This window comes from Centruroides vittatus, unplaced genomic scaffold, assembly GCF_030686945.1.
Source record: "Centruroides vittatus isolate TY-2023 unplaced genomic scaffold, ASM3068694v2 contig_4, whole genome shotgun sequence".
Classification (NCBI taxonomy): domain Eukaryota; kingdom Metazoa; phylum Arthropoda; class Arachnida; order Scorpiones; family Buthidae; genus Centruroides; species Centruroides vittatus.
Genome location: NW_027122214.1, coordinates 2350656 through 2375434, shown reverse-complemented (window position 1 = coordinate 2375434; position 24779 = coordinate 2350656). Strand labels below are relative to the sequence as shown.

The window sequence follows — 24779 nt, the reverse complement described above, 5'->3', positions numbered from 1 at the left end:
CGTCATGAAAGCTCCTCAGTTTGGGATCCTTGATGACAAATAATGCCGGGAAATTAAAAAAATGATGTTCCTTTATTCTTGAGTGAACTAGCATTACACCCAATTACACAACAAATCACCATAGTAATATTCGCGATGAAATAAAAAACACAAGAACTCCAGTTAAAGCGCACGTGAACACACAAAATGTAAACAAATCACAAACAGTCACAAAGATGGCACTGGACAATTGCGCATGCTTATGACGTCACTCGTGATGTCAACATGAAATCTCTCTATACAAGATAATGCATCAACATTAGTCATCTCTGCTGACTGACAATGTTCAATCCTATATAAGTATGCTGCTAATCTCAAACACCAATAAATCATTCTGGGTGAGATTAAATCAGGAATTGGTTTAGCAGGGTTCAGAACACCCACAACTGGCTTACAATCTGTATATATAGTAAAATTTTGGGCAGCTAGGTAATTATGAAATTTTGTGATGCCAAAGATCAACTGCAAATCTGAGGGGAACTGCCTGAGGAGTTTACCATTCAGACAGGAGTTCACCAGGGAGAGGTGACCTCCCCACTACTGTTTAATATTGTGGCAGATGCAATTATGAGGAAGGCCTTTGATGGGAATCGTGATGTCCAGTTTGAGGATGGCCACTTTCTAATTGATCTAATGTTCGCCGACAACAGCATCATTCTCGCTGACAACGATACAATGGTCACAGACACGCTTTATGATATCGCCACTATTGCTCAAGTCATATGGTCTTAAAATAAATGTGGACAAAACCAAAGTGCTCACCACAGATGGATCGCTAGCTACTGTTTACCCCAATGGAGTCCAGATTGAGCAGGTACAAAAGTGGATTTCTTTTGACGATGCCACTTTCCTCTGCTGAATCAGTGACCCAAGGTATTGGGTCACTGATTCAGGAGAGGAAAGTGGCATCATCAAAAGAAATCCACGCCCGAATTGGATAGGCAGCCCATGCATTTGCCTCACTCAAATGGTGTGCATGGAAGAATAACATCTAATAATGACCAAGATCCACCTGTTCTGTACACTGGTCATGGCAATTCTCTTTGGATCAGAAACTTGGACCCTGCTCAAACGGATTTGGCCAAACTTGAGACCTTTCAAATAAGATGCTTGAGACAGATTCTCGGTATCTCCCTTTGGGATCGCATTACCAACAACACCATCTGGGCCAGATGCCTACAGCAACCAGCGGTTGAAACACAAATTCAATAGCGACAGCTGAGATGGTTTGGCCATGTGTGCCAAATGGATACTAACCGAATACCTCACCAACTACTCTTTGACAATGACCTATTCTGTGGAAAATCCAATGCACCACACCTAAGAAAACGTGGACCAAACAAATTGAAGAAGATCTCAAGAACCAACAGCTTGATCTGAAGCAGGTGAAAGCGGCAGCCATCGATTGAAGGCAATGGAGGAGCATTGTGGAGAAGGCTCGACTTCCTGTGGCACCCACAGCAGCATACTGGTTGCGCGGACACCCCAACCAAATACTAGCTAAGGATCAAAGAAGAAAGAAGCTAGTGTAGTGTCCTTGACAGTAGCCCAAGTTCCTGCTGCCGTGTTGATGACAAATAACACAGCATCCTTCAAGTTAATTTCAGTGTACACTTGCTGAATTGTTTTTTCATATTCTTCCCTGATCATTACCATATGCAGCAATGCTTTTCTGTAATAACATTTGAAGCTTTCAATAACCCCTAATCCATCGAATGGAGGACTGAAGTAACGTTGAAAGGCAAGAAAACAACTTTAAACTTTGTTTTCTCTTTTCAGTGAAATGTTTGAGGGATGACTTCAGGCATTATCAATCAACATTTCCATAATTCCTGGTTTAAGCTGATGCTTTTTGACTTCAGGGTCATACCATTCTTTAAAAATGCTTGTATCAATCCAGGAATTCTTTTGATTCTTGTAGGTGACCTGCAATTTTTATTCCCTTAAAGCACCAGAAATTTTTAGACTTTCCTATGATTAGCAAAGGTAGCCTGTGTGTTCCAGTAACATTTCTGCATACCATAACAGAAATCATGATTTGCTTGCATTAAAACCAGGTACTGACATTTTATTCTTAAAAACTAGGGTTTTCTTGGCATGTCTTCCAGTACAAACGTTTCATTTACATTGTAGACATTGGTTTTTTTTTGTAGCCCTCTTCCTTATCAATCAACAAGAGTTTTTAAGAGACTTTCAAATGTTGAGCCTCTTCAGTATCAGCCAACAGTTTTTCACCCTGGATGTCCAATTTCCTAATTCCATGCCTAGATTTGAAATGCATAAACCAACCAGTAGTCACTTTAAAATCAGCATTACCCCCTAGTTTCCTATTCATTTCAAGAGCTTTTCCCCAAATCAAATGGTCACTTATTGGCTACGTACCTGCATGAACCATGTGTAAACTGCGGTGTCAAAATCCTGGTTTTCTGCCATTTTCATCATTTTTCTGTGCAAGCTTCTGTCTTCACTGTCAAGTACACTCACAAATTTTTTAACAGCATCACTTTTCTTTTTAATACCCGATATTGTAGCATTTCCAACTCCATATTCTTGAGCTAAGCTTGATCCACTAGCACCACTCTTCAACTGGTCTATTATTTTAAGTTTATCAGAAACATTGAGAAGAGCATATTTATGTTTAGTCACCATTGCGAACAGTACAAGAACTACAGTACATACAGCATGGTCTATCACAAGCAACAAGTTTGTTCACGTAGGCCAGTTGGCTGGAGGGGGAAGTGCTGCAGTGCCACAGCACTAGTGGAAATTTGAATTTGCCAACTGAAATGCTTTCAGTTAACCAGTTAATGTTTTGGTTGATCAGTATTCGGATAATCGATGCTTTAATTCAAAATAATTAACAAAAACAAAACTAAAGATATTAACTTTTTGCTTTATTTTTTAAATTCTGTAATGTAGAACCCATGTTACATAAATTTTATGCAAATATTAGTTTAATTAAAAATATTAAATAATTTCAATCTGATCATGCACTAGCAAAGTCTAACTTAGTACACTCTTGCATATTTTGTGTAAAAGCATATCGCACGCCGGAAAGAAAAGTGACAACTCAAAAAATGGCAATTTTGAGGTTGTGTCATTGAAAAATACGTACGACATACCCCAACATTCACAACAAGTATCACATCTCTCTCACACAAAATAACGAAGTTATTAGAATAGCAAGAAAAGTGATATAACTCAAAGACCTCATATATATTTAACTGATAACACCTCATATTTGATGAGAGCAGAGCTACAGATCCATAATTATTATACTATAGAACAGGGGTGGCAAACTTTTGTGTACTTTGTTGCTTTTCATTTGCCTTTATGCAATTCATGATTAATAAAAATAATAAAGTTTTACTTACAAATTAAAATCAGAAGAAATTTAACAAAGTTATAGACTGTGGCACCACAAACGTCTAGTCTGATCTAGTACACCGATAGTGCTACTTGTTCATAGATGGTGCGTATAATTGAATTAAGTCGTATACCGAGCAAAATTTGTTTCGTCCAAACAGGACGTATTCTAAAGCAGATGTATACTGAGGTTCCACTGTGTGTATATTTTCTGCTCAATGATCTTTTCATAATTTTATGTAATTACAGCAGAGCCAAATAATTAAAATCATATTATCATTATCTTCTTTTTTGGATGGAGAAACTGTAGTATTGCTCAATAATTTTGTCTAACTATAAAAGTAACTCATTTTCTTCTTCTGACGAGTCAATCATAATTGATTTAACCACCAATGTGATGGTACTAATGTTGCCAGACTTGAGATGCAATTTATCATATCTACCATTTAAAATTATCATATTTGAGCTACAATTCTCATACATATATAAAAATAAAAATATCAATCTTTTTTCTTTCCCAGTTGAAGGAATCTGAGAATGTCATTCTGGTTTGCTTCAGTTGTACATAATAAAATACATACAATGTTTTTTTGCTTGTATGTCTAGTATCTGTAATGTAATTTTTACTTTATTAAATTACATACAATCTATTCATCATATATATTGGTATTTGATTCATTAAATGAACTGTATGTGAATATCAAATTCTTTTAAAAACACTGACAAAAAAGGAAAAGCAGCCTGTCCCGACAGCATACAAAACACTGATGGTTGGCAACTATGAACATCTCTGCACACAAAGCTAGAACTAATTCAAAATCGTAGGCACAAAAAAAACCTTTCACACACTATTTCTAGCAGACAAATTAATGAGCACAAACGTTTTCGGCCGTTTTAAAAGGCCTTCTTCAGGTGCACTGAGGACGGTTGGAAACCCTCATAAACAATGACGTCACGTAAACATTGGCTATCCGACTTTCCAACCGTCCTCAGTGCACCTGAAGAAGGCCTTTTAAAACGGCCGAAAACGTTTGTGCTCATTAATTTGTCTGCTAGAAATAGTGTGTGAAAGGTTTTTTGTGCCTACGATTATGAACATCACTGGCAGAACTAGTTATGAAGACTAGAACAAAGGATTTTTATGGCTACATTGACTTAACTTTTCTATTCTCTACTTGAGATATGTAGATGATACCTTTATTACATGGAATTGCACCAAGAGTGAGTTATTACTCTTTTTAGAACTTTTAATTTGCATCTAACTTGCATGAAGTTCTTGCCAGAGAAAAAAATCTAGTAATTGTTCTATCTCATTTTTAGATCATTCCATCAAAAGATTGTCATCAGGTTTAGATGTAGATTAGATTGCCATCCTCCCAATATTTTGAGATTTTCATCTGATTTGAAACACTTCGTTCCAATCAGAAAATTTTCTCTCTGGAATGTCCGATTTATCCATTTCTACCTGAAAACATTCTGATTTGTATTAAAAACAGAAAAATAAGAATTGCAGGCTGTAGGTGTCTGCAGATGTCATACTTTTGTAAGTTACTTGTCCTCACATGCATAAACCTATACTAATTCATGGCACGTGTGTAGTATTTAGTTGGCCCTGTATAGTGATGACAATAGTTTCAGAATTATTGAAGGTTTTGTGCAATCATCAACAATGGATCTTTGGTTACATCTGGACGTAAATCAAATTTTATTCTTAATTTTACTGTTTCACTCCTGTAGGACTAAGAGGATGATTCTTATTTTTTTTATCTTGTCCATGGATTTGGTCACATCCACAATGGGAGCAGCTGAATTTTCTAACAAAAACTTAGTTGAAATAAGTAAGATTGGTTCAACTAATAATGAAAATTTTCAATTGATAATTCAATAAAATTAGTTTAATTAGAATTATTCACTTATTTTCCAGAATGACTACTGCCTACCTAATGCTGGGTATCAATCAAATTTTATTCATAATGAAATATCCCAAGTTTTGGCTTTGAACTTATATACCTACAACTAAGGTTGCTATTTCACAACTTTAATAGGGAGCCTTTACTTATTCATTGCCTAACTCCCAATAGTTATTTTTATTAAAAATAATGAGATTCGAATGATTAATCAGAAGTAGGACTTCAATCGAAATAATACGACAAACATGTAGCAATATTAAAAGCGATCAATCTGTAAATTATTCCTTAAAGTATTACGATAACATATTTCAGATTAGATGAAGTTAATATGCTATTATACGAATACTTGAATATTCCCTATGGTCCCAACCGTCTCATTCGGAGCTAGAATTGTGCCAAAAATTCCATATAATTTCTGATCGATAACTTAATGAAATGTAAACTAAGATAATAAAAAAATCTTATTTATCAAATTATTATTATTATTATTATAAGTAGAATTTTAATCTTTATATACGATTATTTTTATTTCTAGTTTTAAAATAATTATGATCAATTTTTAAAATGTATTAAGATATATTAATTATTGTTTATATTGTATTTAATTTACATGATTAAGCAATGTGTGAAATACATTAAATCGGTGGGTGAGAACACGTTTTTTTCTTTACAAGTAAAACTGAAGAAGAGGATAAGGCATTTTCACGAACTCACCAATTTAGATAACCTCGGCGGTTGTATTCGATTTACATTAGTCGGTATTGTAGCCAAAGCTCGTCTTTTATGGCCGTGAATATCTTTAGGAATTTCTGGTCTCGATTTATAGTCATTTTCGGGAAGACGATTTTCGATGTTTTCATTCAAACGTACATTAGCCATCTTTAAGAGAATGCAGCGTATAAATTACCGTTTCGAATTAAATAATTACAAATGAAAAGAATGCATAGATTTTATTCGAGTCGCGTGTTCGAACTTCAACTTTTTCACTCACCTCAGCCACTAATTATGACAGAAAATGGGACGTAAAAATGGAAATCAATAGAATTCTACGTTCAGCTGAGAAACGTTAAAATCCCCGCGGATCTATGAATTGACCAATTACAAGTAAATTTACTTCTACCGTCTCTTTAACTCCGCCTCTTTTCCCCAACCGACCAATAAAAAAGCTTATTAGTAATTTACGTTGAGAGAATATTTTACAGTAAACAGATTTAAAACGAAATATATTCTGTCTTTAATAAAAATATTTTGAGAAATTATCATTTTATATATAATACAAATATTTTAATAAATATTAAATTATAAATAAATCTTTATATAAAGTTTTAATTCTTAATTTCGTACTATATATTTCCCTAAAATTTCCCTACATAGGTTTAATATATATATATATATATATATATATATATATATATATATACACACACACCTTATACTGGATTACAAAATTTATTTTATATTATCGAAATTAATAATATAAAGTTAATATTATTAAACATATTAATTTGTTTGCGTGATATATACAGTTTATACGTGGTTAATACCAAACAAGCAACAAGTATACAAGTATACATAGATTAATATAATATTGCAAATTTACATAAAAGTTCAAATTTAATATAATTTAATAAGTTTTAAAGAAGTATTTATAACATTAATTTACTATAAATGTCATAAAAGTAATTATTTAAAAATTAAAAAAAAAATATTTCTGTTATTAATAAAACTGCATTTTTTTGTATTAAAAAATACTAAAAATGAACGCATAAAATAAAAATTGTATCGTGAATATTAAAATACACATATATTATATAAATTTTCCGGATTAATTGAATAAAATATGAAATTTTAAAATCGAATGATTACAGATGGCGCCACGTTCGAAATATGAAATTGATTAATGTAAACAAACATGGCAGAGGAATCGAAAGAAAATATTTATATCGAACAAACATTAGCTATTATTAAACCGAATGCATTCGATAGAGCCGAAGAAATTGAAGATATAATTAGAAATGAAGGTTTTATAATTATTCAGGTAAATTTCAATACTTAATAATAATAATAAAATTCAGAAATGTAAATAAAATAATTGATTTTGTATCTTTAAAAAAAAAATGATATTTTTTCCTCGTAAATTTATTGAATCTGTTGTAATTCAATGGAGGAAAATTGAAATACTCTTATGACAAGTATGATGGATTGATGAATAAAATTTCAAAATATATTCTAAAAATGTCAGAATATATAATCTTGATGAATAATGTATGGTTTATATTAACCAAAGAAAGGAATAAAACTTTGTAATGATATTTTTAAACAATTTATTAAATTTATTTTATTACATTTAATTGGTTTATTTATTTATTTTTATGTCTTCTAATAAAATTTAGAAATGATGGAGTCCAATTAGGTCAAATATACTCCTACAACTGCCGCAAATGAATGGGCTAAATTTGGTTATAATGATTATAAATTAGAAATGAATTTGGCATTTTTAATCATTATATCCAAATTTAGCCCGTTCGTTTGCGGCAGTGGTGGGAATATATTTGCTTAGTAACGGGTTTTCAATTGGTGCGTATATTTGCCCAATTAGGTCACTCTTCAGTGATCTAGTGTTTGTACAGAATGTTGATGTTAATAAAATTAATATTAATTAATATTATGAAGTAGAACTTGATTAAGAAGTTTTTCAGGAAAATTTTAAAAACTTCTTAAGCAGAAATGAAAATAATATAGCTTTTCTTTCAATAATCCATATTTATTTAACAGTTCCACTACACTACAGTGAATTAAGTGTATACTTAGGTTATTTATTTAGATCGGTGATTCCCAAACTTGTTCGATCCACCGCCCCCTTTGTTCCATAAAGTTATACCCAACGCCCCTAACCCATTTTCTCCTGTGTGAGAAAGGATTGGAAATATTCTTAGGAAAACTTTGCTATGAATCTCACACTTTGTGCTCTTACTGTACATTGTTCTCAACATCTGGAAACTATTAAACGCAATGTTTCCTCTTATTCATTTAACAGAGGAAAGGGAACGGCTGTCACTGACCCCAACTTTTGCCTTTGGTCACTATTCGGTACCCTGCCTCCAGCGGCCCCCCTAGATTTACTCACCATCCACAGGGGGGCGGTAGCACCCACTTTGGAAACCACTGATTTAGATATTTGTTTGATGTGGCATGCTTCATCCATTTTGTTATGTAAAAAAATATTTTTATAACTCCCATGAGCAGAATCACAAATCTAAAATTTGTCAAATACTTAAAATATCACTCACTTATTGATGGCACTTGTCAGAACTTGCTGTTTGTTGCAAGCATTGTTTACGGATAACTGCGTAAGAAAGTTGTAAATCCATGTTCAAAGTAATCCAAAGTCATATACAATGACACACAAAATTTGTGTATTTCCTAATGTAATTTTTTTTTTTTCATGTGCAATTAAATTATAAAATTTTTCGTAGGGTGCAGTTGAAAAACTTTTCAAGCAAACCCATTTTACAATTGTGGACAAAGATTTCTGTCTACTTAAATGGGAAATTTTCATTAATGAGATCATTTTTTATTGGAAAAATTTACATATCTCTTATGGGGAAAAAATTAGTAGTTTTAAAATTAAACTTTTTACATGGAAAAACTTCTAATGCAGGAACTTCTTAATCATTTTCATTTAATAGATCAGGTGTGTCAAACTCGTAATCAACAGGTGATTAATGCGACTAGATTCAAGTGGGCCACATCACATTTACAAATTTACTTAAAATTATAGTTTGAAGTGAGAATGCAGGAATATAGATGGGGCAATTAAAACACATTATGTAGTTCAGTGAATTCAACTCAATAATATATAATTGCTATAGTATTGCTCTTCTTTAAACATTTATTTTACTTAATGTACATATTTATAAAACTAAAATTAATTGTTTTCACTGGAAACTTGCCAGTGCTATCTTCCTCCTCCTAGTTTTCCAAAATCTGGATTCAAAAACTGAGAACAATCTTCATTATTGTAGATATGTATGGAAGAAAGAATAAGTAGCCGTTACCCAAGGAAAGCCAAGGTATAGCCACGGTATAGCCACGTAAGGAAGTGGGAAGGGGAGAGAGGGGGGAAGAGGGAGGAGGGAAGGAAAGAAGGAAGAGAAGAGAGCTCATACACGCATGCCTGTGTTGTTTGATAGACAAAATAAATACAAAATACACTGACCATGATACCAGTGGCACATTACTGAATACACAATTAGGAGTGCATGTGCACAATTACTGCAATAATATAAAGTCCTGATTTAACTACAAACTACCACTAGTATAGTTGCCTGTCCGCCCGTTATTGTAGATAGATGTTTATCAGTTAACCTTGATCTGTAAGCCGTTTTATTTAATTTCAGAGCATTGTGGCCGCGGGCTACGAAAAATCACATCGGAGGCTGCCAGTTTGACACCCCTATAATAGATCATTTGATTGTTTCTTTATCTGTTGTTTTATTATTTTTGTTAGCATTTACTTATTTATAGAATGATTAGTTTCACAAATATGAAAAATGGTTTCAAATACCAAATTTCAAATAGAATTCATGAATATGGAGCATCTACCTTACTTTGTTTATTACATTTTATCATAATATGTACTTTTTATTAAAATTTTTATTACAAACTTAATGTAAAGATTGAATTATTTAGAAAAATGTAATATACACATCAATCCACACCAGAATATATATAAAACAGCCACACAACCAATTTCCGGTGCATAAAAAAACGAACACTGCATAAACATTCTCCAACTTATTCTGAGTGTTTTTCCAGGTTCAACTGAATGGTTACTCGATAGAACGTCCAAACTAACACCTATTTGTAAAAATTTTGTAAATAATGTAATTTGAACAAAAAATATAACTGTAGTTTTAATAAATACATCTATCAAAGAGCCTTAATTGAATTCCAGTGAGATTTAATTCAAAATAATGTAATTAATAATTCAAATTAATTAAGTATATTCAATGATAGAATGCTTGAATAGAACAATGGCATCTTTTTGAAAAATTAAATTATACGAATTTGAAGATCTCCATTTGTAAATTGAAAACATCAGTCCAAAAGTTTTGTTTTGAATTATATCTCACTGGAATTCAATTAAGGCTCTTTGATAGACATGTTAATTACTGTATTATTGAGAAAAATGAGTCAGAAAATGACATACACTACAATAGTTTTAGAATATGAAGATAAATATAAGATAATAGGTTCTCATTTATTTAGTGTAAAAATTAAAAGTACATAGAGTTTCAACACCAAATTAGGAGACTGGAATAATACATCAATAAACCTGCCTATCAAAGAGTCTTAATTGAATTTCAGTGAGATTTAATTCAAAACAAAACTTTTTTGGACTGATGTTTTCAATCTACAAATGGAGATCATCTTCAGGTTTGTATAATTTAATTTTTCAAAAAATTTCATTGTTTTATTCAAGCATTCCATCATTGAATACACTTAATTAATTTGAAATATTAATTACATTATTTTGAATTAAATCTTGCTGTAATTCAATTAAGGCTCCTTTTGATAAATGTATTTATTAAAACTACAGTTATATTTGTTTCTTGTTGAATGATATGTTATAATTATGATTAAAATGAATTCAAAGTTTCTGGATAGTAAGATATTTGTGATAATTATCTCAAATACACAGAGTATTGCATCTGGTATTGGCATTGTCATTTCTGACATGATACCAGATGTCTGAGTCTTAGGGTTGATTTACACACAACAGTGACGTGCCAGCACAGTGACCGTTTGGTGCAGTAAGCATCGATAAATATCACACATAGCCAATCAGAGTTTCATCTACAACACTTGTATGATTGACAGAATACAGATCACGTGTTGTAGATGAAACTCTGATTGGCTATATGTGATATTTATCGATGCTTACTGCACCAGTCACCGTGCCGGCATGTCACTGTTGTGTGTAAATCGACCCTTAACTATCTACTTTTGATAATACTGAAGGTTTGGTATTCAGTAATTAAAGTATATCAGGTCATTTCTAAATGTTATTATGAATGAAGTTAATTTATTCATTTTTATGTTTACTATGCATATATAAAATATTTTATTAATTTTTTAATATCATTTAAATGAAAAATTATTCAAATTTTATTATTTTAAAGAAATGTTTGTATTTATTTTAATCTGATGTATTTGTCAATAAATTTTTTAAATAAATTTGTATTATGAAATTTCTTTATGCATATTTTTATTTAGAAATTTTTTCAACATTATGTCTATAAATATTTTAGAGAAAAGAATTACAACTTACACCTGACGAAGCAGCTAAGTTTTATGCAGAGCATGAAGGAAAACCATTTTTTGAGAATCTTGTACTTTTTATGTCTAGTGGTCCAATAGTGGTGATGGTTTTAGCAAAAGAAAATGCAATAACACATTGGAGACATGTCATGGGTCCTACTCAAATTAATAATGCAAAAGAATTTCGACCCGAAAGGTATTTCAATTTAATCTGTTTATTTATAATGATCTGTTTTAATTCATATCAATCTTTTTATATCTTAATCTAATCATATTTGGATATTACATGCATGATATTTTAGTTTTAATTTTAAATCTTTGTCCAGGAATCATATTAGAATATTATATTGAAGTACATAAGGATGATCATAATTAAAATTATTTATAGTGATATTTTTATGTGGAAACAATTTATCAGAAAACTTTCAAATGTAGTAAACAATATTTCAAAAGATGATTATGATAGTTAAAAGGAGGTGATGATAATTTGTAATAGAAAAATTAAAAGTAACATGATGGAGATATTACAGAATTTTATATCATATAATATGGGCCATCTACAAAGAAACAATGGAAAATGCATCTTGTGAAAAGAAACTTTAGAACTGAAAAGATTATCGATTGAATCCATTTAGCTTAGGATTACATATAAGCTTAAAGTTTGTAACATCTAATTGGGATGAAAGGTTCCAGAATAAATAGAAACAGTATAACAGTAAGAATTTATAAAAACAAATAATTTAATTTCAAAACTTATCATAAGATCAGAAATAACGTTGTATACTTTATATCCAAACAAAAAATCTGAGATGTAAAAAAATTGCACCAAGTAAAAACTTATGACAATTTAGATGACAGTTAAATTTTCTATGAGTTTTTCTTTGGTAAAGATAAGCTTGGTGATTTAAAGCAGCACCAACAAGACACAAAATTTTACCCATATTGTTGTTTTCTACAAATTGCTTTCAAGTATCAAGCTTATTTTTACCAAAATAAGAACTCCAAAGAAAAAAATTTGACTGTCATCTAAATTGTCAAAAGTTTTTACTTGGTACAGTTTTTTACATCTCAGATGTTTTTGTTTGGATATCAATTGTTTTTTGGTTAATGATTATATTGTTACATCAAGACATAAGGTGGTGACATATAATTCAATCAGTGACCACTGCTGACTGAACACTTTCAATACACCATTTAGAAAAATCATTATAAAAGGTTATAGTTTGAATAAATTTGAGCTTTTGTTATTCTGGATAACATTTTGAATGAAAATCATTTGTTTTCATGTAATTTTATCTTTATAAGCATAAAATTAAACCGTAAAAGTGAAATAGCTCTATGGGAAACCCCATGAACTCTGACCTATCAACCCATAAGTTTATACCAGCACCTCACTGATAATGAGAAAAGCTTAAGTTTAAAATTTGAGCTTTCTAGATCCAGTTGTTTTTTTCTCTAGGAGCACCTGCAGTATTGGATGAAGAAAAGAAGAAAATTAAGCTTTTTTGGCAATTTTTACACTTTTCAATTGTTTGTATTTTGGCAACCATTTTATAGAAAATCTTGAAATTTTCTACACTATCTAAGAAAACAATTATCCTTCAAATGAGATAGTCAGAATTAATTTAAGTGTTCAGGCAGAGAAATCAATCCCTGGAAATTGGCAACTTTGACTCCTGTACATATAGTCAGTCAGTGACCTTTTTTACTTGGTGGGGAGTCACTGCCATGACTCAATTAATAAATACGTTTGAAGACAAACACAAAAATAAGTGTCTTAAAAGTTCTTTCAAACATACACAGGATTATGTAAAAATATACTGTACTACTACCTTTATTTGAGGCTAAGTTCCATGAAAAATAATGTCAAATGTTAAAAGTTTCATCAGAGATCTTTTTAAGTATTTTTAATTCTATTTCTTATTATGATCAACCTCTGGTATATACCATTTAAGATCCACATATCAGTATTCTGTATATCAAAGTAGGCCACCTGCTTTTTGTTACTTTAAAGCTAAACCTACAATTTGTAGCTTTAAAGATATGATATTTTTAGCTAAAACTGATGATATTTTGGTAAAAAAACTGGCAACATTTATCATTATTTACCTCATTTTTATACAATAGAGAAATAATAAATTCTAGTTGATTTCAAAACAAAATTCTTTCTTTATCCAACCAGTGTTCATTGGAAAGATTAGAGATTATCTACCTAAAGTGAAACTATAAATTTTCTCCTTACTTTATCCAAAATGGTATTGATAAACCTGATTTAAGTTTTGTTCTTGCTTCCTCTGTCTGTTTTTTGGATAATGTCAGCTTTATCTGCTTGTGATTTGGTTAAAGCATGCTTTATATGGATAAAGTTCAAAAGTAATAGATTATTACTTGCTTTAACCGAAAGGCTTGGTTAAAACTAGAATTAGCTGGTTAAAAATGTAGTTATCATTGAAAAAAGTACTGTCTTACGTGGACACTTTATACATGGCAACTTATTAATTATTAGTTTTCTCAAAAACTTTCTAAATTCAATTCTTTTTCTGTCTTTCACTTTTTCTTCATGATTTTTAGTATTAATTCTAAATACAGAATACTACTAATCTTTCTATTATGTAGGGAGAGGAGAATAGAAAGTTTCATCATCACTCTCATCATATGATATGTCAGTTAACTGCAGTGCAATGACAGTACAAATGATTAGTGTTTAATATGCTTGTGAAAATTATTGAAGTTTTGGGCTGAAAGCAAGTGTTAAAGGTACAAAAACCAAACTAATTTGAAATGCAACACAAAACTTGCATATGAAAAACATAATGCCAAAATTGGGATCCAATCTGTTATTGCATTGTAAGTGATAATGCATTCTGTCAGGCTATGTTATATCAAGTCCCAAGTGTAATTATTTTTTCTTTTCTTACAGTAAGATTATGGAAATTATTGAATTAAATATCTGTAACTTTAGCTTTAAGACTTTTTAAAGACATTGTTGTCTTTTATGGAATGTGAGTATGTCAATCGTTCAGAAGAGTTCGGTGGAACAATTGTTAAACACTTCTGTCAAGTGATTGCTAAAGATAGTTTTTTTACTGTCATATCAATATATGTAAATTAATTTTGCTTGGACAATGCTGCTTTTTGATTCAATTGTGTTAAAGATATTACGTAACATACTAGAATTTTTGCTACTACTCAGTTTTATTAAAAATGTTTGTTTTTTTCAAAATATTCTTTAGATGTATTTTCAAATCAATGTTAAAATCTTTAGTGTTATATTTTTTGCTAATGACTGTTTTATTTCTTACAATATTCAGACTTTCCTGAATATTGTAGAGAAAGTAAAGATAATAGACATTTTAAATGTAATTAAATTAACAAATTCATGTTAAGGAAATAATTTTTTTTATTGGAAAATTAAAAACAAATATTTATTAAAATTATGTAATAAAAACCTTTCTACATTATATTTTCATTGAAAGCATATTATAAATAGAATATGAATTCATCACATTAATTCTAATTTTTTTAATTCTTATATCATACTTCTCTGCTAATGTGTCATATTTTATTTAGATTTTAATAATGACTGCATGATTACATGAGTTGTCATTAAATCTTTATGCTATATAGGCTATTGAATTATTTTTTTATTGTAACTTATTAATAGGATTTATTTCTTATCCTCAATAAAAAGATATAATATCTTTTATAAATTAATCACGAACTCTTAGAATTTATACATATGTACATATTAATTAATTTAAAGAGTTCATACACAAATGTTCTTAATATTACATATAAAATATTTAACATCAATTTAGCAGTGAATCATAACATTTTTAAAATTTGAAAATTTAAATATTCAATTGCAAGTAATTTGTTTCTAATCGGTATTTTTAATTTGACTTTTTAGTATTCGAGCACTTTATGGTCAAGATGATTTACATAATGCTGTACATGGTAGTGACAGCATAACTAGTGCTGAACGAGAAATTCATTTCTTTTTTCCAGGAAGTAAGTTTTATCTTATGAAATTTTTTTTATTATTTTTTAATTAATTGCACAATTGTTTATCATTATAAAATTTTAAGCAAAAATGTTTTTAAATCTTTTATTAATAATATACAAATCTTATATAGCATCTCTTATAACAGTACTGTACCTCTTTATAAAACAACATTACTTATAAACAGATTTTTTCTGTGAATATTAAACAGAGAATCCTTCAGCATTTACAATTATTAAATGTATGATTTTGCATTGCAAATGGTATTATCATCATCAAATCATGTGACTTTTAAATTGAAACTATAAACTTCAATCTTACATCTTGGTATAATTCTTATCATATGAGGTACTTCAGTTTAGCACCACACTTAATTTAGTGTCAATTTCCAAATTAAATAAGTGTTGCTAAATCAAGGATGACTATATATCATTAGATTAATGCAAAAAGTTACAAATACCAATTTAAAAGAAAATAAATTCATTTCACAGTTGAACAGAAATTGAATTTTTAATTTTGTCTATTTCATTATTTTGTAATTGCTTATTTACTGTAACAGTGCTTTTTTTGTCATAGAATGCAAAGGAACGGCATTCCACCACCCTTTTTTTGATATATTTTAAAAGTGTTAAGAGAATTTTTGAAAATTTGATGTTTGGTCCGCATTGAATCGCTCTGTTGAGCATAGAAGATCGGCAACAAAATTATTAAGACGGTCCTGCTCCTGCTTGTGTGCCAAATCTTGTGTATGATGCATGCATACTGCGAACTTAGTTTGTGGTGACTGTGACATACTGCTCGGCTCGTGTTTGGTCGTGACATGGTTTGGCGGCAATGCAGGAATCGCAGTGCTAATTGCAACTGGTGACTGTCATTTCGACTGTTTTATATTTCATTGTACAACTGAATTGTAAGGGTGTGTGTACAGTGGAAAAATTTGAAAATTTGCAAAAGGTAAATAATTTCTTTACTGTCAAAAATAGTTGGAGAAAGGAAAATATATTTTTTAAATTTTTAATGTAAACCTGTGACTCCATATTTAAAAATGAAAAAAAATCGCTAATTACTTTTCAACCACCGGTCCTGCTATTAAAAAGGCCACAATATCAACAGGCACAGACAAAATCACAGAACACACGGAAATAACAACACCTGTTAATATTTCTGAATATGATGTTGAGAAGCAATGCCAAACTACAAATGACTGGCCTGACTGCTGGACATATAAACAAAAAAATGATTTTTGCTTGAAAAATGAATGGCTCTGTGATTGCAAAATGAAACTTGGCTGTACACCTTGTAGAAAAGTTTGAACTCTTGGAGTTGAAGCAAAATGAGAATGAATGTTAGCAAAGAATGGGCCAACAATGAGATAACATATTCCGGCAAAGATAGAAACCAACAGTTGGCGTCACTTCGAAAAAAATTTTTAATCACAAAGAATCTGCTTCACATAAAGCAGCATTAAAAATAGTTGCTGAAAGCAAAAAAATGACACATGAGAATGTTTTTGTAAAGTCATTATCTCATGAAAAAATAATAACTGAAAAAATTTTTCAAACTGCTTATAAAATAGCAAAGGAAAATCAATCATTCCATCATTTTGAAACTGAAATTGATTTGCAAAAACTCAACGGAGTTGAAATGGGTCATATTCTTCATTCTACAAATGCGTGTATTAACATTGTTAATCATATAAGTGAAGAAATGAAGAAAACTGTGGTTAAAAAAATTGTTGAATCAAGAATAAAATTTCATTGATAATTGATGAATCAACCAACGTATGTTCAAAGTTGTATCGAAGGTGTTAGAATGAATTCACCAATTTGTTTTTGGACTTGGTAGAACTTGAAAAAGTAACAGCAGAAAGAGTATTTGATTCCTTACTTCAATGTCTTTGCTCTTATGGGATGACAGAAGATTATTTAAAAAAATATTTAGTTTCTTTGGCATGCGACGGCACAGCTGTCATGTTAGGTTGTAAAAGTGGAATGAAAGAATTGCTATCAGAATGTTTTCCTTCTATTATAATTTGGCATTGCACTAATCACAGACTACAATTATCAGTAAATGATGCTGTCAAGGAAACTTCAGGAATAAATATATTCAAATATTTATTGATAAACTTTACATCATATACCATGCGTCAGCAAAGAATAGTAGAGAGTTGCATTCATGTGCAGAATTACCAGGGAATGAGCTGCTGAAAATTGAAAGAGTTTTGAGTACCCAATGGGTTTCATCTAGTTTGCGGACAGTTTTGGCTGTATGGAATAATTTTCAATCCCTTGTGTTTCATTTTGAAGAAGTAATAAATGACCCTACTAGAGACAAAAATGATAAGTGCACATATGATGGCTTGAAAAGAAAAATCATGTCCACAGAATTTTTACTGGATCTAGGATTGATGTGTGATACACTCCAAGAATTGTCAGAACTAAGCTTGGAACTACAGGACTGCAACATGGACCTATATAGGGCAAATAACAAAATAAAAATGCTAGTACAAGTTTTTGAAGAAAGAAAACAGAACTTTGAGCCCTATTATAGATGCACTGTTGATGCCGTACGTGATTGTCGCTTTCGTGGAGTTTTACTCCATGAAAATGAATCAAGAAAATATCTTGCCATTGACCCAAGTAAATTTTATACAAAATTGAAAGAGTCAATCGAAAGAAGATTGCTTGATAGCAAAGACGATGAGTTGGCAAATTGGTCTTGTGTACTTGATCAAAAACATTAGCCTAAAGATATTAATACTCAACTGACATTCGGAGAAGAAGAAATTAGAAACTTGTGAATCAGATTGCAACTAAATGAAAGGGAAATGATTCATGGATTCCGTGAATACATTCTTGAAAAGACATATCCAGAAAAACTACTGCATTTGATAAATACTTTGAATACCATTCCAATATCTTCAAGTGAATGTGAAAGTATTTTTGCAGATGAACCTAATTGCCACCCCAACAAGAGCTTCGTTAAAGACTAAGACAATTTCAGCACTTTTATTCATTAAACTTGTTGGACTGCCTCTGAGACTTTTCAATCCTTCAAAATACGTTGATCTCTGGTTACTCAGAGGATGTCATTTGGCCACAGATACTAACAGTAAAAAAAAGAAGTTGAGAAGATTTGTTAGATGAAAACTGGACAAAACTTTGGAATATATTATAAACATTTGTTTTAAATACAATTAATAAAAGTAATGTAATATATTTGTAATATATTTTTAGTAATGAGATAAGCGTTCCACCACCTTTTTTTTCCCAAAAAAGCACTGTACCATACTAAAAAGTCTTGAAAAGTATATCATGTCTTTACCTTATCAATATATTAATTGAAAGAGGATTTCAGTTTTCCAATTTAGTTTGAGTAAACAGGGTTTGGATATCAAATTCAAGCTCTTACACTGTAAATGTCACTGAAGAAAGGTATGAGAAAAGTGCAATGGTTTGGATGTGACAGAGTGGCAAAGATACAATGTTAAGTCTACTGGAAGGCAAGTGAAAAATGCATTGGGCACTCAATACCATGTAGCGATTTAGATTTTCTTAACTGTTTGAACAACCTGTTGCTCACCACTACTATGAATTCCTGCTTTGTTAATTATTTATTTGTTATTTGCTTTATTTGAAACTCCTGCCAATTGCATGTTAATTAAGAGCATTATTTTGCATTATTTTTTCAGTAAATTAATTTTGTCAATATCAACCACAGTGCCATCTATCAACTATTAGTACCAGTATCTGTTTTTATTTTACTATACTTCATGACAAGACCGAAACATGATTCTACCCATTCTACCCATCAAGCTAATTGATGGCTTTCCTGACAACTGAAAGAATAATCTCAAATGTATGACTGTCAGTAGGTTAAGAGTTTTATAACAGTCAATGATATTGTTATAAGGCAGGCCAATACTATCTTTGCCCTTAATCTGAAACCCAGCTGGTCAAAGTCAGATAGCCTTAGGAGTGCTGAATTACCATCCTGAACCTGTAAGAAAAATTGAAAGAAGCCATTTGGAAAGAGAACCAGTGGGAGGAGCTAGGTGGTTCCAGAGGACAGATAGATGTGAATCACCCAGAAAACACTTTCCATACTGATGGTTTCTGTGTAGAATGCCAAATTTAAATGAGCTTGTTGTCTATTAGAATCTTTTGTTTGAACTTACAAAAGTAACTGAAAAACATTTATGTTAAAATAATTTAAATTGAAAATTTACATAATTTACTAAAATTAGATTAAACCCATTTCCACGAGCATTCTCATTGTATGTGAAGATAATTTTATAATTTCAGAGTAGCATTAATTATTTTTATAATAATTAAAAACAGTTTTAATTTGAACAGTAACTAATTGTTTGTTTATATTGTAGCTGTCATTGATGCAGTTCTTAATACAGCATCTGCTCATGAATATTTGGCAAAATCTGTGAATCCAACATTGTTGAAGGGATTGGTGTTGCTCTGCAAAAATAAACCAGAAAATCCAATTGTAAGTATGTAGAGAATTTGCAGTAAAAAGTATTTTATGCAATTCATTGTAGGTTGGCCACTAATTTCCTGGCACACTTGGTTCTAAAACCATGTCAGAGTAACAGTTTTGCTGGACTAATCAAGGTTATGTAATAATAACTTAATAGTAAGTACATGCTGGACCACTATATGACTGCCATGTCTCTTAACCACTATAGATTACTAGAAACTTAAAATCTATTAAATGTAAACAAGTTTGATATCACTGATACTTTTTAGAAGCCATGGCTTTGCTTAAATATAAATGAAAATCAAACAGAATAGAGTGATCATCAACTGCAATGTAGATAATCAAAATAAATGCATACTATACATAATACTACCTGTGGCCATTTAGTAAGCTATGAATTCCTAGTTGACTATTTTTTTTAAAGAAAAAACTGTTGCTAAAGCATCATACAATGAATTATGTCTTTCATACTAAGAAAATTGCAACTGCTGCTAGTGTTCTGTTTAAATAAAAATCAAGAAAATACTTTTTAAATTAAAAATAATTGTTTTGATATTAAGGGAAAAAAGGGGACAAACAAAGGAAAAAAGGGTCACTTAGTAGTGGCAAAATGTAAAATATGTATAACATTGAAAGAGTTAAATAAATTGAACCAAAATTATAACAGAATAATGATAGTCATGTATGCTATCAATAATCAAGAAATTAAAATCCAATTATTCCCACTCAAAATGTTTTAGTCAAATATTTTTGGCTTTTTTTCCCCCCCTCAACCGGTGGCAACACAAGTGTCCAAAATTTGTACAGATGCCATTTGGGTTTGGGACCAGAATTTATATAGGTAAATTGTAGTACCCGATGATACAGTAATCTGTGAGAAGTATAGCTATTACAAATTTCAAATCAGAGAAAATCATCAAATATAAAAAAATTAGAAAAAAATGTTTTTAAGAAGTCGAGACTTTAATTTGGCAACTTGTAAAATATATTTTTGGATATTAATTTGATTTTAATAATAAATATCGGAAGATATTTTTTACACAATCAAACCTCGGTTTACGAACTTAATTCATTCTTAAAAGTTGTCTGGAAACCAATTTGTACTAAAACTGAAACAAGTTTTCCCATAAGAAACAATGTAAAATGGATTAATCCATTCCCAACCCCCAAAACAAAGCCTTTTTTTTTTTTATTTACCTTTTTAGCATCATTTCATGCATAAAAATGCCTACAAATGCAATATATTATTATATTATCTATATTTGTTTTATATGTATATTAAAAACAAAATGTTCGATTACTGCCAACTGAAATTGAAATTATCACTTTACAAAAAAGTTCTATAAATACAGACTGGACTCTGCCTGGATGAAATATAAGCAAATCAATCAAGACAGACAACAAGTACTTTATCCACACTTTCTGAAATATGTTTTAATTGCCTTGATTTAAATTGTAATTTAAATCAATTAATTAATTTTGATTTATTTTTAATTTTAAATTTCAGTTTTGGTGTAAAAACCAGAGTTTTAATTATTATTTTATTATTTTTAGTTTTAATTAACTGGCTACCTAGTATTAATAAATATTAAATTAAATAAATTTTTGTTATTTAATTTGAGTTAAGCACTTTCAAACACAGATTCGTGGATGTCATTTATGTTATGCGAGTGTCAATTTATTAATTAATTTGATTGAAATTCAGTTGTGATACATACCAAAAACAGAAGTAGTATCTTACCCACACGTGCGTTGAAATCTAATTTGAATAACAATGTCATTGATGGTTTGTGTCACGACATCTAACGACACGAGGTGATCTCGGCACCACTAACTTCTGTATCAGTAGCCTTGTCATCGATTCAACTTCCGAAGTATACGGAGTTGACTTGTCTTTGTATCTCAAATTTGTGGCTGACTCTTGCCAAGTAGCTTGTTCAGCAGCCGAGTTATTGTACGGCAACTGGGGCAAATATGGCATTCAAAATTTTGTCTGTAAACCGAATTGTTCGAAAGTGAGGCATTCGAAACCCAGGGTTTGACTGTATATTGATTAGTTTATATAAAAATTTTAAAAGAATGAATAGTGTATTCAAGGTCTTATTTTTAAGATTTAATTACACAATAGTTATTTATATTTTTTTAGAAAGGTTTATTTGAAATTATTTATTTTTAGAAAACATTTTCAATCACATATTTTCAATGATGTTCTTGCTGATTTTTTTTTCTTTTCTGCTTTTTTTAATAATTTTCTTTTAATACAGTATCAAGTTTTGTGATATACTGATGCATGGCTTAGTAGAAATTGTATAACTTTTTTTATCTGAAGGGATATCGATTCTATAATATAAATAATTTAAAATTTTTCTTTTATGTGTAATATTAAAATTTCTAAAACCTCTAATCCAAAGAACAAAGATGTAAAATTTTCTTTCATGCATTTTATCTGATAGAATTATTAAATTTATAATTATAAAAGAGATATTTGTTTAGAACACCACTAAATTAGTTTTTTATTACAAATTTAAGTTGTTAATGCATAATTTTGTTTAATCTAAACTGTGTATATTTGTTCATTTTAATTTAAATATCTGTATATTTTTTTTCTTTCAGATATGGTTGGCTGACTGGTTACTTGCTAATAACCCATATAATCCACAAGCAGTGTAAAGTTGCCATGTTACTTTCACTATTCACAACTTGTCAGTATTAAATGCACACTACCTCACACATTTATAAAACTGTTATCATTCATGACAAATCAATATTTATTGAATAAAAATACACTGGAGCATTTTTCACACATACTGTTATATTTATATTGTTATACATATATATATATATATATATATATAATGAAATTTTATAAATTATTAATGTTTGTTATAATATGGTAAATTACAAAAAACTTTGAAATGTTACATTTTCATTTTTTCAATTTTGTAATTTTAGAAAGTGATATAACTCTACCAAAATCTAATTATTGTTATTACATTTAAAGGTGTTTTGAATATTAAAACATACAAATGGAACATAAATTAGCAGTATTAAAATTTCAAACATTATTTGTTACACTTTTATTACTCACTTTCTATCAAGGATAGTAGCTGATCTTATAAATATATATTGTATTTACTATTCATAATCTTGTTAAATGCCTAATCGTTATGCAAACTTTGACATTTACGAACAATTTCATTACCCATTTGATTTACGTTCTAAAAAAATATTTATATATAAAACAAATGGAAAATAAAATTTTAAAGAATCAAGTTTGTTATTTAAATAAAAATACACATTTTTCCTGATTATTTTCTTAATCTATATACGTTGACAGTTGGATGACCGGAGCATTAAAAGTGCTCTGGAGGACCGAGGTTCGAGTCCCGGTCTTCCGGACACGAAAATTTTACGGAGGTCTGTCCCGAATATGTCGGCTTTCATCACTCGGCCGCCTCTATTGTGGGCCTGGCCAAACTGTTATTCACCTGGAATAAAAGCTCTCATAGTGTATATGAGAAATAACTACAATATGAAAAAGAAATAATGTTTTATATGAAGACCTGTTATAGATACTGTGACACATTAAGCATATTATGAGAAAAATTGCACATTTTTCATGTTTGTAATTTTGTGATATTGATTGTAAATGTGATAATATTAGGTACAAATAAAATCTGTTTAAATAATTTAATGCGTTGCAATGAAAAAATTGATGCAAGGAGAGGTGATTAAGATGATCTAAGGGGCGAATATGATAAAGGTACAATATATATTTGAAACTAAAGAGAAAAATTCATTAACACCTTCACTGCCACATAAGAGAAAAAGTTAATTATTAATGAAATGATTGAAATTTTGTCATTATTAGATATTATGCCCAACATTTCTCATAAGTAGGTAGGAGACTGTTGATGTTTATACTAATCTACATATTTAAATATTGGCTGTGTGACTTGTGGGAATTTGAGTAAAGCATGTTATTTAGAATATAAATGTCTTATATCCGAATCAAAGAAAGAAATTTATTTTAGTAGTGAAAGCTGATTATAATTGGAGAATGTGCTAAGCATGAGAAGAATTAAATTTTGAAGATATGATTCTTTATTTTATATTATTAAACTGAAAGATTCTGTATACGGTGTATCTAAAATATATATTGTACATAACTTTTTTTTATTTCAATAATGTCATTTAATTTTTTAAAGCCCGCTTGGAGAAGGCCTGAAAAATAGCATGTTGCATGCCCTTCATTTTGTATTGAGTGTATTTCTTCTGATGCAAATTTTTTTTAAAATATATTTTAACAGAAAAAGGATTTCTTGAATGAATCATTAAATCTCTATTCAGTTGTTTCGGGATATTTTATTTTCTTAATTTCCGGTAACTTTTTTAACGTAAAGACTGGACTCCACAGTCCAGGCTTTACATTAAAAAGTTAACGGACTCGTGAAACTAACGAAATTGCACAGAATCTCATCAGCAAAATTGAAAATAATCTCGTTTCTGATCTTCGAAGTTTTCAGTTGTAATTTTACCAATAAGAAAACGTTTTGTAAGTAACGTCAGATCGTCATAATGCTATTAACATCGAGCGCCCTACATTTTGGGAAAGCTAAAAATTGGCCCCCTACTGAGGTGTTATA

The 24779-nt window shown here is 30.1% G+C and overlaps 2 protein-coding genes across 2 annotated transcripts in view; one reads left to right on the top strand and one right to left on the bottom strand.

Annotated features, from left to right (window-relative positions):
• The window catches only part of CycA (cyclin A), a 33771-nt gene extending 27323 nt beyond the window's left edge, over positions 1-6448 (bottom strand). The window contains exons 1-2 of the mRNA XM_067271488.1: positions 6307-6448; positions 6030-6194 (exon numbers count right to left, since the gene is read on the bottom strand). Of these exons, the coding sequence (XP_067127589.1) occupies positions 6030-6194 (165 nt within the window). The 5' untranslated portion in view covers positions 6307-6448. The remainder of the gene's footprint in view (positions 1-6029; positions 6195-6306) is intronic.
• A 716-nt stretch (positions 6449-7164) lies between these two features.
• LOC136976336 (nucleoside diphosphate kinase homolog 5-like) lies at positions 7165-23827 on the top strand. Its single transcript, XM_067271583.1, has 5 exons — positions 7165-7353; positions 11630-11835; positions 15550-15650; positions 20024-20142; positions 22747-23827. Exons 1-5 carry the CDS (start codon positions 7228-7230, stop codon positions 22801-22803), a joined length of 609 nt encoding a protein of 202 aa, XP_067127684.1. The 5' UTR covers positions 7165-7227; the 3' UTR covers positions 22804-23827.
• The last annotated feature ends 952 nt before the right edge of the window (positions 23828-24779 follow it).